Below are 13,687 nucleotides of genomic sequence, written 5' to 3'. Positions count from 1 at the left end.
ATTAATTATTTTATTCTGATTGAAGTTGGATAATGAAGCGGAGAGAGTCAGATTTGATCTCCGACCATCAGATGCAATCAATATTGCAGTGAGATGCAAGGTAATAGTAAAATCTACATTCGCTAAGATTAAATGGGCTAACTCATGTAGCCGACTAATTTATTACCACAGGTGCCAATACAAGTGAACAAATTCTTGGCTTACAACGATGGCGTCAGGGTTATGGAGACACCCAAGTTGTCGGTTAGGAGCTCTATGTCTGATGGCAGATTGTTTAGTGAACTTGACAGGTACGAATGATGTCCTAAAGGAACTTGGAACTGGCAAGCATGGTTTCAGAACTATGATCTTTTGCTGGAGGAACTCGAATTTGAATCGATTGCATTGGTTCCAAATGGTACTAACTAAGCTTTTACCGTAGACCTACTGGGCAGCCATGTATTGATACAAAGGAGTTTGATCTAGTACGGAATATGATGATTGCTGTGGTTGAGGAACGCTACCGGGATGCAGGTACTTTTTCTCCATTTTATTCATATCTGCATAATTAGATCCAATAATTTAATGGGGCAGGAAACAGATAATGTATATGATGGGGGGGGGGGGGGGGGGGATTCTACATTTTTCAGAAATCTTTTATTTAATTTATGTTACTTCCTGTTGGGTCCGTGTGCCTGCCTGTTCGAATTTTGGGGTTGAGCAGATAAATTCTAAGTGTAAAATTTATGTGTCAGACTTACATGATCCAAAGATTTATAAGTACAATAAATTCATATTTCCCAGTATGGCATATCAAAATGTTCGAGGGTGTAGTATAAAATTTTTATCTTAAATTGTAAGTAAACGGCCTTTCAACCCGTGCCAATGCTCCAAACTTGTTGGCCAAACAATGTTTCCCTCTCTTCTCCATTTTATCTTTGAAACTAAACGTTAATTATTACATCACTAAAGTGGTGTTTAATAATTTTGTAGTCAGTTAAGTTTGAGGCTCCTGTCTTCTGTGTTGAGTCCATTGTGTTTCATCGCACCTCCTCAGACGTGGTTCTGACAGCGGGCAAGGATGAATCAAATCATCTTCCATCAACTTTTAATTTACAGAAAAAGTTAGTGTCTTGCAACAGTTTTTAATGTCATATTTTGTGCAGCTTCATGGAGGGATAAGCTGAGTCAACTTCGAACGAAGAAGAATTGGCCATAGAATCAGAGTTGTTCTACGACTCGTTTGTCATAGAGAGGATGTATACGGCTTGTACATAGCAATCACTTTGTCAAACCATTTTCCGTTGTGTATATAATATATATGTTTGCGTGTCGTATGGATAATAACCGTATGTGCTATGTAATATAATGCAGAATTGTTTTAAAGCAATTATTGAATTCTTTGTTAGATTTTCTGGATGATGGTTCTGATTGGTTCTAGTCAAGTTTCTCATCTGTTGGACGAGTAATCTTGTGGTTTATAATAAAAGGGAGGAATATGCAGGGTGACCTTGTGCGTGTTTTTTTTATTAAAAAAAAATAGAGAACGTTTTAAAAAATTTGCATTAATCTGTATATCTATCTATTTAAAACTTATCATTATCTTGATTTGTTGGTAAAATTTTCTAACTGATTCTTAATGTCTAAAACACAATTATGTTTTAATTATCAATTTACACATACAACTACTAATTTTTTTGTCATAATTATCATTCCGTGGAGGGACATTTTACATCTCTCTTTTTTTCCTCCTTTAAGAAAGAAGCAAACGTTCCGATTTATTTAATGTAAAAAAAAAAAATCTAAATTCCTCTTATTTTATTTATTATTTGATTACATATTAGTTATCTTAGTTTTTGCGTAACAAAGTTTGTAAGAAACGACCCCTTTTAGACACGCATCCATTTGCAAACAAATGAACGGTATTTATATTCCGCGGCATATTCCCGCCAAGAGAACGGCAACCACCAAGATCTTGCCACGTGTACACATCAGACCACCTCGTCTTCCTTTTTGAAGCGCTGCCATCTTCCAGGTACCAAAACCAGAGTTATACGCGATTCGCTGCATCTTGTGAGTACGACGGTTACTCCTTTTACTTGGTATCTTGCTTTTGATTTCTTTTACTCCGATAAATGTGTTCCCGATGTTGTTATGAATTAATTGTGTGTATGTTTTGCTGTTTTTCTTTTTCGGATCGAGTTCCTGTTATTTTGCGTACAGATTTCGTGGTGATACGGTTTAAGATCGAACTCTTTAGGATTCAGTTTCGAATTCGTAGCTTTGTGTTCATCAGCAGTTTCGATTTGTGTTCTACAAATTTGGGTTGTTTTGTACTTATCAGTTATTCAGGGGTTGCTTTGATGAATGGCTAAATGTTATGCTCCAAAGTTCAATATTTTGCGAATTTTCTTGAATTGATGGCTCTTTACGTTTCCATATAATATTCATCAAACTTGTTTCGAAAGTGGAAGTTAAATGGAGTGCAGCCTCAAGCACCTGTTTTTATGCCGTCTCTATCCAACCCAACATGGCATCTAAGTTTTTTTTTAATTATCGTCCTTGGTTTCCGGAACTTTTGTATATAACATAGAATAGATTGGATGAAATCTTGGGATGATATTGTTAATGCTTCGTGCTTATCAGATTGATGGAGGAACAGAACTCGTTGACCGAGATGTTTAATAGGAGGAAACTTTTTGGTGTTAACGCTATGATGAAGGTGACTTTGACTATGCTCTTTACGGTTGGCATCCTGATACATTTTCTTGATATGCCATCCATCCAAATTTTGCTTTCATTTCAAAGTTTCATGATGAGGATACAGATAATTTGTCTTTGACGAACATCTGATTTTATAATTACTGATAAGAATATATACTGATTTTGATCTGAGATTCTAAGCTTCAATGAAAAATAAAGCTGATGGAAGTTTTTGGAAAACTAAACAAAATTTAATTTTTTAAAAATATTAGGGTTGATCAATGAACAGAGCATTCATTTTATCTTTAGAATCTTGTCGAAAGTGGTAAATTCATTAATACATTCTTGTCTGCCATTTTGAAATGCTTTGTAATTCTTGTAGCTTAATGTATCATCTCCAGGACTTTGACTTTAAGGAATTGAATGAAGTTCAGAAATATTACCCTCAGGGCTATCACGGTGTAGACAAGGAAGGAAGACCAATCTACATTGAAAGATTGGGAAAGCTTGATGTGGAAAAATTAATGCAGGTCACCACTTTAGATCGATATGTTAAATACCAAGTCCTGGACTACGAGAAAACTCATAGGGTCAGGTTTCCTGCTTGCTCTATCTCTGCAAACAGACACGTTAACAGAAATTTGGTGATTCTTGATGTTGAAGGCGTGGTGAGTACTTCTCTTCCTACTAGTTGTGCTTTGCACTTTCTATCATTTTGAAAATTTTATGACAATTTGGCTCGATAATGTTTGTTTTACCATTCAGACCTTTAAGAGTTTTACAAGACCTGTGCAAAATGTCCTTATGCAGCTCCGCAAGATTTATAATGACATGTATCCCGAAGTAATACTAACTCCTTCTGATACACTTGTTTCTATCTATAGTCATATTCCATGACAAAGTTTATCATCACTGCCTGATATATGCAGACCCTTTCTCAAATGCTCATCATAAATGCTGGCCCTGGCTTTAGATTACTTTGGAGCGCTATAAAATGCTTTCTTGACCCTGAAACAGCATCCAAGATTCAGGTATAAGAAAATACTCGTATAAAACACATACGTTTTCCATGAGTCAATAAAAAATTTAAAGACTTACTATGATATTATCCAAAATCTTAGGTCATTGGCAATAAGTATCGAACGAAATTGCTTGAAATGATTGACGAAAGGTAAGATGAGTTGATGGAATTCTGCTTAATTTTTTTACTCGTACCCATTCATCTTTCTCATGAACTTGCTGCTAGTCTAATGAAATCAAATCGGTGCTCAGTGAGCTTCCGGATTTTCTTGGTGGGAGCTGTAACTGTAAGCTTGAAGGAGGCTGCCTCAGGTCAGACAGAGGACCATGGAAAGACATATCTATTGCTTAGTCAGGAGCTTGAAACCTGAAGAAAATAAATGATACTTAGCAAATTTGAACTTAAGGTAGAAATGACACTTCATTGGTCAATTTTCCCAGATTCTGTTAGTAGAAAATTTAGAAATATGGACCATTTGAATTCAATTAAAGGTGCAACTATCTGTACATGATTATTCCATCAAAGTTGAACGGGATACATTTGGCAAAATTCTTGTCATTGAAAATTGAAAAATCATGAACCATTTGGATTGACCTGAAGTTATAACTACATGTACAGAACTATTTTATCAAAGATTCTCAAAACTGATTCAACTTGGTACATTAAACTGAATTGATTCTGAGTAGATCTCTTGGTGTACAGTTGATGATGCGTCAATGCTTACTGTACATTAGTTTTTATGGCTAAAATTTATTTCATTTGCTGACTGCTTTATCCTTTCATGCTAACTGTGTATGAAAATTAATGTGGTAACATTCACACTTTCTGGCGGATTGTGGCGTTTCATGAATTGTGATCTTGGACAAAGAATAAAGAATCGCACCTAAAGGGGTATTCCCAAATCCAATTGCCATGTGGAAGAACCTGGCTAGTGAAGCAAATGTTTGTGTCATATTCCCATCATGACTGAATACAAGTCCCAACTAAGCCAATTGAGGGGTTTGAAAAAATTAAATAAATTTAAACCAAATAAAACTTCAACAACGTGAATAGTCGTGGAATGAAAACGAAAAACAAATATAAAATAAATTTAGATGGGGCCAAACTATTTTTTTTTTATCTTAACGAGGAAAATCACACAAACTTTTGTATAATAACTATTTACTATAACAATGATCTTATTGTTGTCTAAACCACTCATCATAAACATTATTACATAATAGTTCTTAAAGCTTATTCTCGAAATCCCTATATCCACAGTTGTAGCACTCGAGACATGATTTGGTAATATGTTATTCACTTCGGAAACCCAAAAAAAATCGATTTAGGAGTCAAGACACAAAGATTCAATGTCATTTCTTTCAAACTACTCCCCGTTTCTAAGTTCATGTCTTTGGTAGTAGAACTAAAACAATTATTGCATGAGGTCTACCAATGCTAGGTGCCGAGCGTGATCAATCATCGAGCCAGCTACCCATGGTCAAGGTCAAGGTCAAGGTCCAGAGGGATACCCGAGCAATCTAAGACTTTAATAACTTATATCTTTTATTTGTCAATTCATTCTAAAAATGGGCAATTCTCCTCATCTCATCATTATTTCATTTTATTTTTTATTTAAAATTTGATACCACATGTTTTACAACTAAGAACGTTACAAATATTCAATGGACCACATTAGATATATGCCCAAATATTGTGCACCTTAAATCAGTACTAGTTATTTCAAAATTTTAAAAAAAAAATAGAAATTAATTTGATCCCAAAAAAATAATTAAGACATTGTTTCACTGGAATCAAAGTTTATTCGTATATTTTTTTAAAAAATTATTTAATACTCGATTAAAAGCTTAATGTGTGTTATTGTGTTATATATTTTACATAAGCTCCGTGATGAAACTTTTTAGATCATGTTTTGTATGTATAACCTAACGAACTACTGACTTGGGTTGCGATTTGGCATTTAATATCATTTTCACAAAAGGATGATGGATACAAAAGTGCTGCTACCAAATGATAGTGAGCTTCATGATTTTTTGTTCTTTAATGACATGCCATTATCTATCATTTATCATTTAGGAGAACAAAATGTGAGATTCGACAGTCTGTCCTCGAATCACTGTTGACTCACACGATTTAGTATTTTAGTTTTATGCCTGAAGATGTTCCACTCCCCTCCATCTGGACTTCAGGGAAAGGGGGTAGTCTTGCGTACATACGTATCTGCATTGATGTAACAATCCTATCAAGTGTTACTTGCGTTCTATATGTGTTCTTGGGCAATATTTCAACATCGATACTTCCCCCTTTTGCAGACAGTGAATTTAGACAAGATTTTAGTCATGGATACATTCACTACTGGTTTGCAGATTTGTCATGACCAAGGCATTTTCAACTAAATGGAATTAATATATTAAAGTACTTAAAACAAGAATTAAATAAAACTAATATATGTGCTCAGTATTCAATAGGGTACTCTGCATCATCACCTTGTATTGAGATGATGGGTCGACTGCTTCTTATTTAGATATCAACTATATTGAGTTTTGCCTTGAATCTTTTCTTTGTCCAAGAGGAGTTTGGTACAGCATAGTAGGGCAGTATCTGCATCCTCGCTCTTCATGAGCTCTCCTGCAACTTCAGCTGGTGTCACCTTCACTTTTGTTTAAAGCTCTTCAATGGCAGCAAATTGTATGTGTTCCTCTATTTTCAGATAATTGGCTGCAAGTGTCTTGAAACCATTGATTGAGCAGTACATCTCCAACTGCTCGTCCATGCGACCGGGTCTCAACAGGGATGAGTCTAATTGACGACCCTTGTGGTTTGTTGTGAAAACTGATTCTCTCATTTCCACTGCAGTCAATGTCCTCTATCACAAGTATAAACCGATTGGCCGTGCAAATCAACAGCCTTCTCAAATATGAATTGCACTGTACCTCTATCAAATCCAAATCATACACATCGAACTTGAGATAATTAGCCATGGCTGCCACCAAACTCGACTTTCCTGTTCCCGGTGGACCATAAAACAAGTACCCTCTTTTCCAAGCCTTCCCAACTCTACATAATAATCCTTTCCCTTTACAAATCTATTCATATCCTCAATCATCTCCTTCTTCACAACATAATCCATTGCCATGGGATTAAATTTTGCAGGATGGTTCAAGACAACCAATCTCCAATAATCTATGCCATTGTAATCAATCGTATGCAACCTAACTGCCTTTAATTCTTCCTTGATCTCCTTTTGTTTTCCTCAATATGTATGGCAAATAAACTTTCAACACGGTACCTTTAAATTTCTTCGGAAAACTCCATTCAAAGTACCGTAGCGCAGTTTTCTGATTGCCATTTTTATTCCCTTGATTTGCCTGTTTGATGGTAGATGACAGCAAGATCCATTGTAACTTAACCCCATCATGGAAATAAATGATTTCTTGGTTTATATCGACTGTTACGGGCAATTCCTCCAGTTTCAGGGGTTTATTAACCTCTGACTCTGCGTGGAGGGCGAGATTTTGCCCAAATACACATTAGCTGCCTCAAAAATGTGATTTTAAGGCCCTCGAATTCTTCTATAACAACAGTGAGTTGGGTGGAGAGTTTTTTGATGGAGGAAGTAAGATATATGTGAATCTGAGGGACAAGGTCATTGACAATGGATTTTAGGAGAATCATGGAGGCAGCTACAGATGCCGCTGCTGGCAAAATCTTGTTGGGAGGGGGCAGAGATTCGTATGAAAACTGCATCTTGTCGAAACTTTTTGGGTTTGTGCGCCTTGTGTGTGTTCATTTATGTTTGACCACAGTTTCTTGAGATTTAAGGTACTTGCTAGAATTTTACCCCAATTTGTGTTGGCCCGAATTTCTACCTGCTGGATCAAAATCCAACTACTGACTTAGAAGATCCGGACTTGATCTTGGTTTGAATATGGCATATTCAAATGCAAGACAGAGTATATGATTCTGTCGAAAATCCAAAACGAGAGGATATAAATTATAAATTATTATTATTAAAAAGTTGTGTTTGTTTATGCAAATGTCTTATATTTCCCATTTTCCCTGTCTTTATGGATTATAGAAACAAAAATTGAAGTTGTTTTCATATTTTCTTTACATCACATCAAATTTTGAAATCTTACCATTAGACACAAAATAAAAAATATATTTAAAAAATACCAAAAGATTTGTATTGAATAAAAATCAAAGTAATTGACTAAATAGCTTAAAGTTTATGAAGACTTTTTACTTCTTCAATTTCAACCTTTTCAACCTAAAAAGTTCGATTAAGCTCTTACTAAAAGCCAATGAATGACAACACACAGTTACAAATCCTAACCGCGTGAGATAAGTAACATTTCAGGGTAATAGATACACAGATACAACAAACATTTACACAACGTATCGAGAATTAGAAGATACAGACACAGACGCACATAAACAACATACAGTAGGTAGTCACTAGTCACACTCCCAATATGCCATTTTTCCACATACTTGATCCAAAATTCGACAGTCGCCAATCCAAGAGTTCCGGCAGTCGCTCTTTTTATATCCTGATTCCCGAAAAAAACTGAAGTGTTCTTCTGATGAGACCACGACTTACATTTCTGTGGAAAAATGGACATCTTTTAACATGAAATTGAGTATAAAAGGATAGCACGAGTATTCAATTCGGGTTTTGGGTCCAAAATTAATTTCTATGACTGCAAGCAAGTGTTGTTATTCAAAACCATACGTCAGTTCATTTCCTAATCAACTTCGAAAGCCATCGAATAATAGGAACTCGAAATGAAATATGAAACAATAATGTGATACTTTTGAACTTAGCCTTAACTACAAGTTAAAACCAGATAAACCATATGATCCAAGATTTGCAAAAGAAAATGCAATGGCCAAATCAAGTTCAAACCATGAAAGAAAACGTGAATTACTGTAAGGTACCTGTTATTGCATTTGCACGTTGGCATTGGAGCATCTTTAGGTATTGTGCCAATCTGAATGTGATGATTCACCATTTTCAAATTCTTGCACATTTTTTGCTCTTTGGACATAATTACCTGCTATCCGTTGATCCAACTCATAGTAGTACTCCATTTTCTTCAATGGCTTCATATCCAGGTCAATGAAAGAAGCCTAAAGGAGTTCAAGTTCGATTAGCAATTATAATATTACTGAAATGACACCATACCGCTGAATTCATCAATGTTAAGAATATTTAAATCCCCATTATCTTTTAGCACCAAGATTAATTTCTCGAGAAGATAACTAAAGCTGGAAGTATTTTCCCTGGAAACCTAAGAAACTACGATAATATCTAAATGCCTTGCCACGTGAATTTTGCAATGAATACAGGAAAGAAATATAAAAACACTGTCATTTTCTTACATTATATTTCACATTTATGAGACAAAAACATGTATTTGTTAAAAAAGAAAAAACAAAAGACCTTTTATAAACCTCATCCCCAAAAATTGAAGTCCAACCAAGATGATCACAATACATAATGCCAATGATTTTTGCAACTCTCCAACAAGAAAAAAAATCTCCACATCAATGCTTCTACATACAAGGGCAAAAACCTTAATTAAAGCTAAAAACTAGCCATTATGATTCTAGAAGATGAGATGACAATTATCAGTGATTATACCTTGTAATGAAAACTCTGATGGGTTGAATCCAGATAAACCACATCATATGATGATCCCTGATCCATGTTACTTCTAGATCTAAAACTAATCATCATACTTAGGTCCTTGGCAGTAGCAGATATCAAGTAATCTCTAACGATTTTTAAGCTTTTATGCATTGGCATTGAATGCATGACTGAATACTTTCCTGACAACATTTTTTCACCTTTTTCCCAACACACTGCACAAGGCTGAGAAATAACGTCATAGTATGCATGAATGGCTCCTTCAATGTCAACAATGTCTAGCTTCTGTACTTCAAGCAATCGATTCAGCAAACTAGAGTTGAAAACTGCCTCAGCCACAAGTTCCAAAAAATAATTTGTATGCATCCCCTCTTTTGCAAGAATGACATGTTTGAGGGCATCATCAAATGCTTGGTCAACAGTGCAACTAGTACTGTCAGTTGCATCTAGGCCTCCAAAAACAAATGCACCATTAAGGAAAACCCGGAAATTATTTTGAGGCGTAAGGAAAAGAGATTTAATTGCTTTTTGTACTCTATCCTTGGATCCCGAATATAAATCCAGTGGGTTATATTTGCTTATTTGTGACACCTGTATAGATCCATTCACAGAATCCATTAGTAACAAGAAAGAAAACTAGTGCAAATACAAGTATAGGTCTATTAAAAAAACTCATATCTCAGGCAGTTGAGGGTGGGGGATTGTAGTTCAGGTACGTGTGTTACCTTTCCTTGATGTAGTCTCAGAGCTTGGTGCATTTGAAAACGAGTAATTCTCTTTTTGACGGCATTTTCTTCAGCGATAAATTGTGAAGTAGGAAGAAACCCACATTTGGGCTGCATTTTTAGAAGAAGAGAGAAATGGAAGATGTTATGATCCCAAAGAAGTGATTTAGAAGGATTCGGCTTTAACTTTGTTGGGTCTTCCCTGCTCTTGTCTATTTAAATAAGAAAAACCATTTTGACTCTAGATCTAATTAAAAAGATACCCAATATTACCAAGCACCCTACCAATTCAAATATCAAATCATCATTTTCAAACACAATAATTACCTAATCTCCTTTTTCCTATATAATCATTTTCAAGAAATCATTATATAACATCAAACACCGCATGTCAAATCAACTATCAAACATATTATCCAAGTATCATTTTCATATTTTCTTCTTCCACTTCATTCATTTTTTTCAAATATCTTGAGAAATTAGAGGCCAATGAAAAACAACCTACATCTCAAACATAATAAATATAAATGTGTAAGGAACACAACAATGTGACAGATATGAAATGCATTAATTTTTCTCAAATATATCAAGATGGGAAAAATTAGAGGCCAATGCAAAACAACCTATATCTCTAACATAATATGTATAAACATGCAAGGAACACAACATGTAACAAATATGACGTGAGAAGCACCTTAATCTCCACAGAGATGCAAAAATCCTCCTTGAACGTGCCTGAAACTGAAGATTATACCATGATTAGGGAATTGCTTATCCAACATGAGACACCAATTTAATATGGAATACAAGTAAACATATCAGTAGCCTCCAGGTTGATTTCTCGATCATCAAAAACTCAATTAAAGCGAGATGATTTCACAAATTATTGGATCGCATGTAATTAAACTACCTCAATTACATAGTCGTGTAAAATTATGTACATTTTAACATTGTGGTTGAAAAGCTCATCTGCATCTTCAACAACAAGAGGGGATCTATCTTGAGGCAATGCACACACTTTCCCTAAATGACTTCCTAATTTAAGGGCGACCTATCAAGACTCTCAATGGAAAAAATACTAAAATCAACATGTTTTTCACAATGGGATTTCAATTTGTAACCATTTTTTGGTTGAATCTGATAAAGTCAACTTGGATGATTTTTAATTAAACCCTCCCACACTTTAAATTTACACCGAACATCAAATATGCAATCAGATAAACATGAAAATTTTCTTCACGTGCTGAAATAGAATTTACAAGAAAAAGTATATTTTCTCTCTAAACAGTAAGCTAGATTAAAGGTAAAATGTTGTCATATCCATAGAGAAAAAAAACTCTTATAGCTCATGGAATACAAATTGAGGATGCCGTCAAATTGAACAGCAGATGGAAGAAAATTTCAAATAGAGCAAGCATATCTATTCTTAGTCCATTCATGTTAAAAGAATATCCGGAAAGATTTTGTGGTTTCAGCAAGGGATAGATATGACAAATATAAGATATAAATGAATACATATCCAGAAAACCTAAATCAAGGAGAGCACAAGTAACGATTCATTTTTTACAAGAATGCTAGAAGGAAGCTGGTACCGAGAGGAAATATTGAATGATCAGCAATAAGAAGAACTGAGTCACATAGGGGATTGACTTTAGCCTCATCAACACGCCAAGTTGGACGAGAATGAAGAACTCTATTTTCGACTGCCTCCAAAAATTCTCTGGACACAAGAACACGAATCTGCCAAAAGCCATGACAAGATCCAATAAATAAGTTGTAGAGGCAATAATGGCATAATCGCTTTCCATATCGTGTCAACTTAATAGCAGTTTTTACTTCGATTACTGATCTCATCACACCAGTCATCTATTACTTAATCAACCTGTATTAAGTGACTACATCATGATGCCACGTTGTAGGCCACACAACAAATAAATCTACTTTATGCATCATTAAAGGATGTAGAGAGCGTGTGAGACAAGGTTATATCTTTAGCAACTGCAAGGCAAAGCAAAACGTGGAATTGTACTCTCATATCCCAAAATCGATGAGCAATGGTAAAATAGGCGTGTACTGAAGGATAAACAAGCATAACAAGCACATGAAAGGAAAATGGGTGCAAATTGTATATTTGGTGAGGAGAATTCATGATGATCATGGTAATAATAAATAGCTGAAATGATAATAAAACTAAAGGTTAAGTGTGCAAAAGTAATAAGATTTTCATTCAAAATTGAGATGGTTACAACTTACCCCTGCATCAACATGCTCAGAACCCAACAACGGGCACATGATTTGTTGCACATAGAGTTGCTCTACAATTTCCCTTGTAGGGGCCGAGGCGATGCCTGCCACTTCTCCCCACAGGACGTATTCATGCTTGGTTAGAGCTGAATGACCATTCCCATATTCAGATCCATTCCTTGAGACCTTTTGAACCCTTAAAACCTTTCCGATCTAGAGAGGCAATAAAAAATAAAATTACTGAGACATCTGTAGAACAAAAAACATCTACCTCAACCATCAAAATTGTATTTCAAAGTATAATATTCATAACACACATATTTTGATTGATAAAATCCAAAATTTCAAAGCAAATAAAAAAAATAAGTTTATGTTATTAGCAAGAAAGAGAAAGGATATTTTTTTAGGCCTTTCATCCACTACCATTAATCAAATTACAAACACTAAACAAGCCAAGCTCCACAATTTATACAGCAGCTTGCATGGCCAGCAAAGGTCTTTTAAAATAGTGGAAAAACTTCAACTGAATCTTCATACGGAAAAGGCCAAAAACGATGTGGTAAAAATGAAAACATGCCTATATATCATCAGCTCAAAGCCAATAAAACAAAATCAAAGGGGAGTGAAAAAAAGAAGAAAAACTTACAAATTTTGGAGAGTTTCCACAGTATGCAAGAACCAAATTGACAGCTCCCTCAGCTCTATAAGCCCATTCGACCGCGTCTTTGGCCTGTAGAACCATCTCCATCAGCTGCCCACAACACACGAATACACCATTTTTGTTACATTTCCAACCACCAAAATGCACAAGAAACTCAACACGAATTAACATCATGCAGACAATTTAGAGTCTACGTTTACTGGGATTTTACCTCAACCAAATTTGAGACTGATTATTGGAGATTTTAGGGCTTATAAGAGTGAGTGAGAGTAGCGTGTTTGTTGGCTCGTGAGCACGAGAGAGCGTTGCTTCCCAATGCCATTTTATACTCTTTTTATTATTATTATTATTATTATTATTATTATTATTATTATTATTATTATCTTGTTTAAGGTTTTTATTTAAAATTTTATTGAGTTTAAAGTTTTTCTTTGTTGCTATTCATTTTTTAATTAAAAACAAACAAACAAAGAATATATATATATAACTGTGCAATAATATAATTTTGCTTAAAGTCGAATTTGCGTTTTGCTTTATTTTTTTGTTGCAGTATTTGGTTTTATTATTATTATTATTGAGAAAGATTAGAAGCAGAGCCGTACCTCCTGTGAGGCGAGAGAGGCCATCGTCTCAGGGCCCGACCCTTACAGGGGCCCAAAAAAAATAATTGGTTGAGACTTACACTTATGTGAATTGGACAT

At 34.9% G+C, this 13,687-nt stretch overlaps 2 protein-coding genes, 1 long non-coding RNA gene and 1 pseudogene across 5 annotated transcripts; 2 read left to right on the top strand and 2 right to left on the bottom strand.

Moving 5' to 3' along the window:
* Positions 1–10: 10 nt before the first annotated feature.
* On the top strand, positions 11–1,398 carry LOC140990332 (uncharacterized). The gene is made up of 4 exons (XR_012177632.1): positions 11–100; positions 172–290; positions 422–513; positions 1,146–1,398. It is a non-coding gene; the product is annotated as an uncharacterized lncRNA (long non-coding RNA).
* A 474-nt stretch (positions 1,399–1,872) lies between these two features.
* LOC140989901 (phosphatidylinositol/phosphatidylcholine transfer protein SFH3-like) lies at positions 1,873–4,355 on the top strand. Of its 3 annotated transcripts, none has more exons than XM_073459426.1 (7): positions 1,873–2,056; positions 2,626–2,701; positions 3,084–3,350; positions 3,448–3,525; positions 3,612–3,713; positions 3,804–3,853; positions 3,955–4,355. In XM_073459426.1, the coding sequence occupies exons 2-7, from the start codon at positions 2,630–2,632 to the stop codon at positions 4,052–4,054; spliced, it is 669 nt and encodes a 222-aa protein (XP_073315527.1). In that variant the 5' UTR covers positions 1,873–2,056; positions 2,626–2,629; the 3' UTR covers positions 4,055–4,355. The 3 variants fall into 3 exon arrangements, with proteins under 3 accessions (XP_073315527.1, XP_073315526.1, XP_073315525.1); XM_073459425.1 differs by having other exon boundaries at positions 1,873–2,052; positions 3,955–4,354; XM_073459424.1 differs by having other exon boundaries at positions 1,873–2,081; positions 3,955–4,354.
* A 1,673-nt stretch (positions 4,356–6,028) lies between these two features.
* On the bottom strand, positions 6,029–7,460 carry LOC140989193 (AAA-ATPase At3g50940-like; annotated as a pseudogene).
* Positions 7,461–8,192: 732 nt separating this feature from the next.
* Positions 8,193–13,337, bottom strand: LOC140989911 (inositol-pentakisphosphate 2-kinase-like). The gene is made up of 9 exons (XM_073459442.1): positions 13,198–13,337; positions 12,972–13,076; positions 12,335–12,538; positions 11,674–11,821; positions 10,776–10,822; positions 10,082–10,192; positions 9,351–9,947; positions 8,645–8,836; positions 8,193–8,310 (listed from the first exon to the last, which is right to left on the bottom strand). The coding sequence occupies exons 2-8, from the start codon at positions 13,071–13,073 to the stop codon at positions 8,681–8,683; spliced, it is 1,365 nt and encodes a 454-aa protein (XP_073315543.1). The 5' UTR covers positions 13,074–13,076; positions 13,198–13,337; the 3' UTR covers positions 8,193–8,310; positions 8,645–8,680.
* Positions 13,338–13,687: the final 350 nt, after the last annotated feature.

Source organism: Primulina huaijiensis, chromosome 12, assembly GCF_012295235.1.
Source record: "Primulina huaijiensis isolate GDHJ02 chromosome 12, ASM1229523v2, whole genome shotgun sequence".
NCBI lineage: Eukaryota > Viridiplantae > Streptophyta > Magnoliopsida > Lamiales > Gesneriaceae > Primulina > Primulina huaijiensis.
The sequence above is the reverse complement of the archived record's forward strand: the minus strand, read 5'-3'. Positions and strand labels throughout refer to the sequence as shown.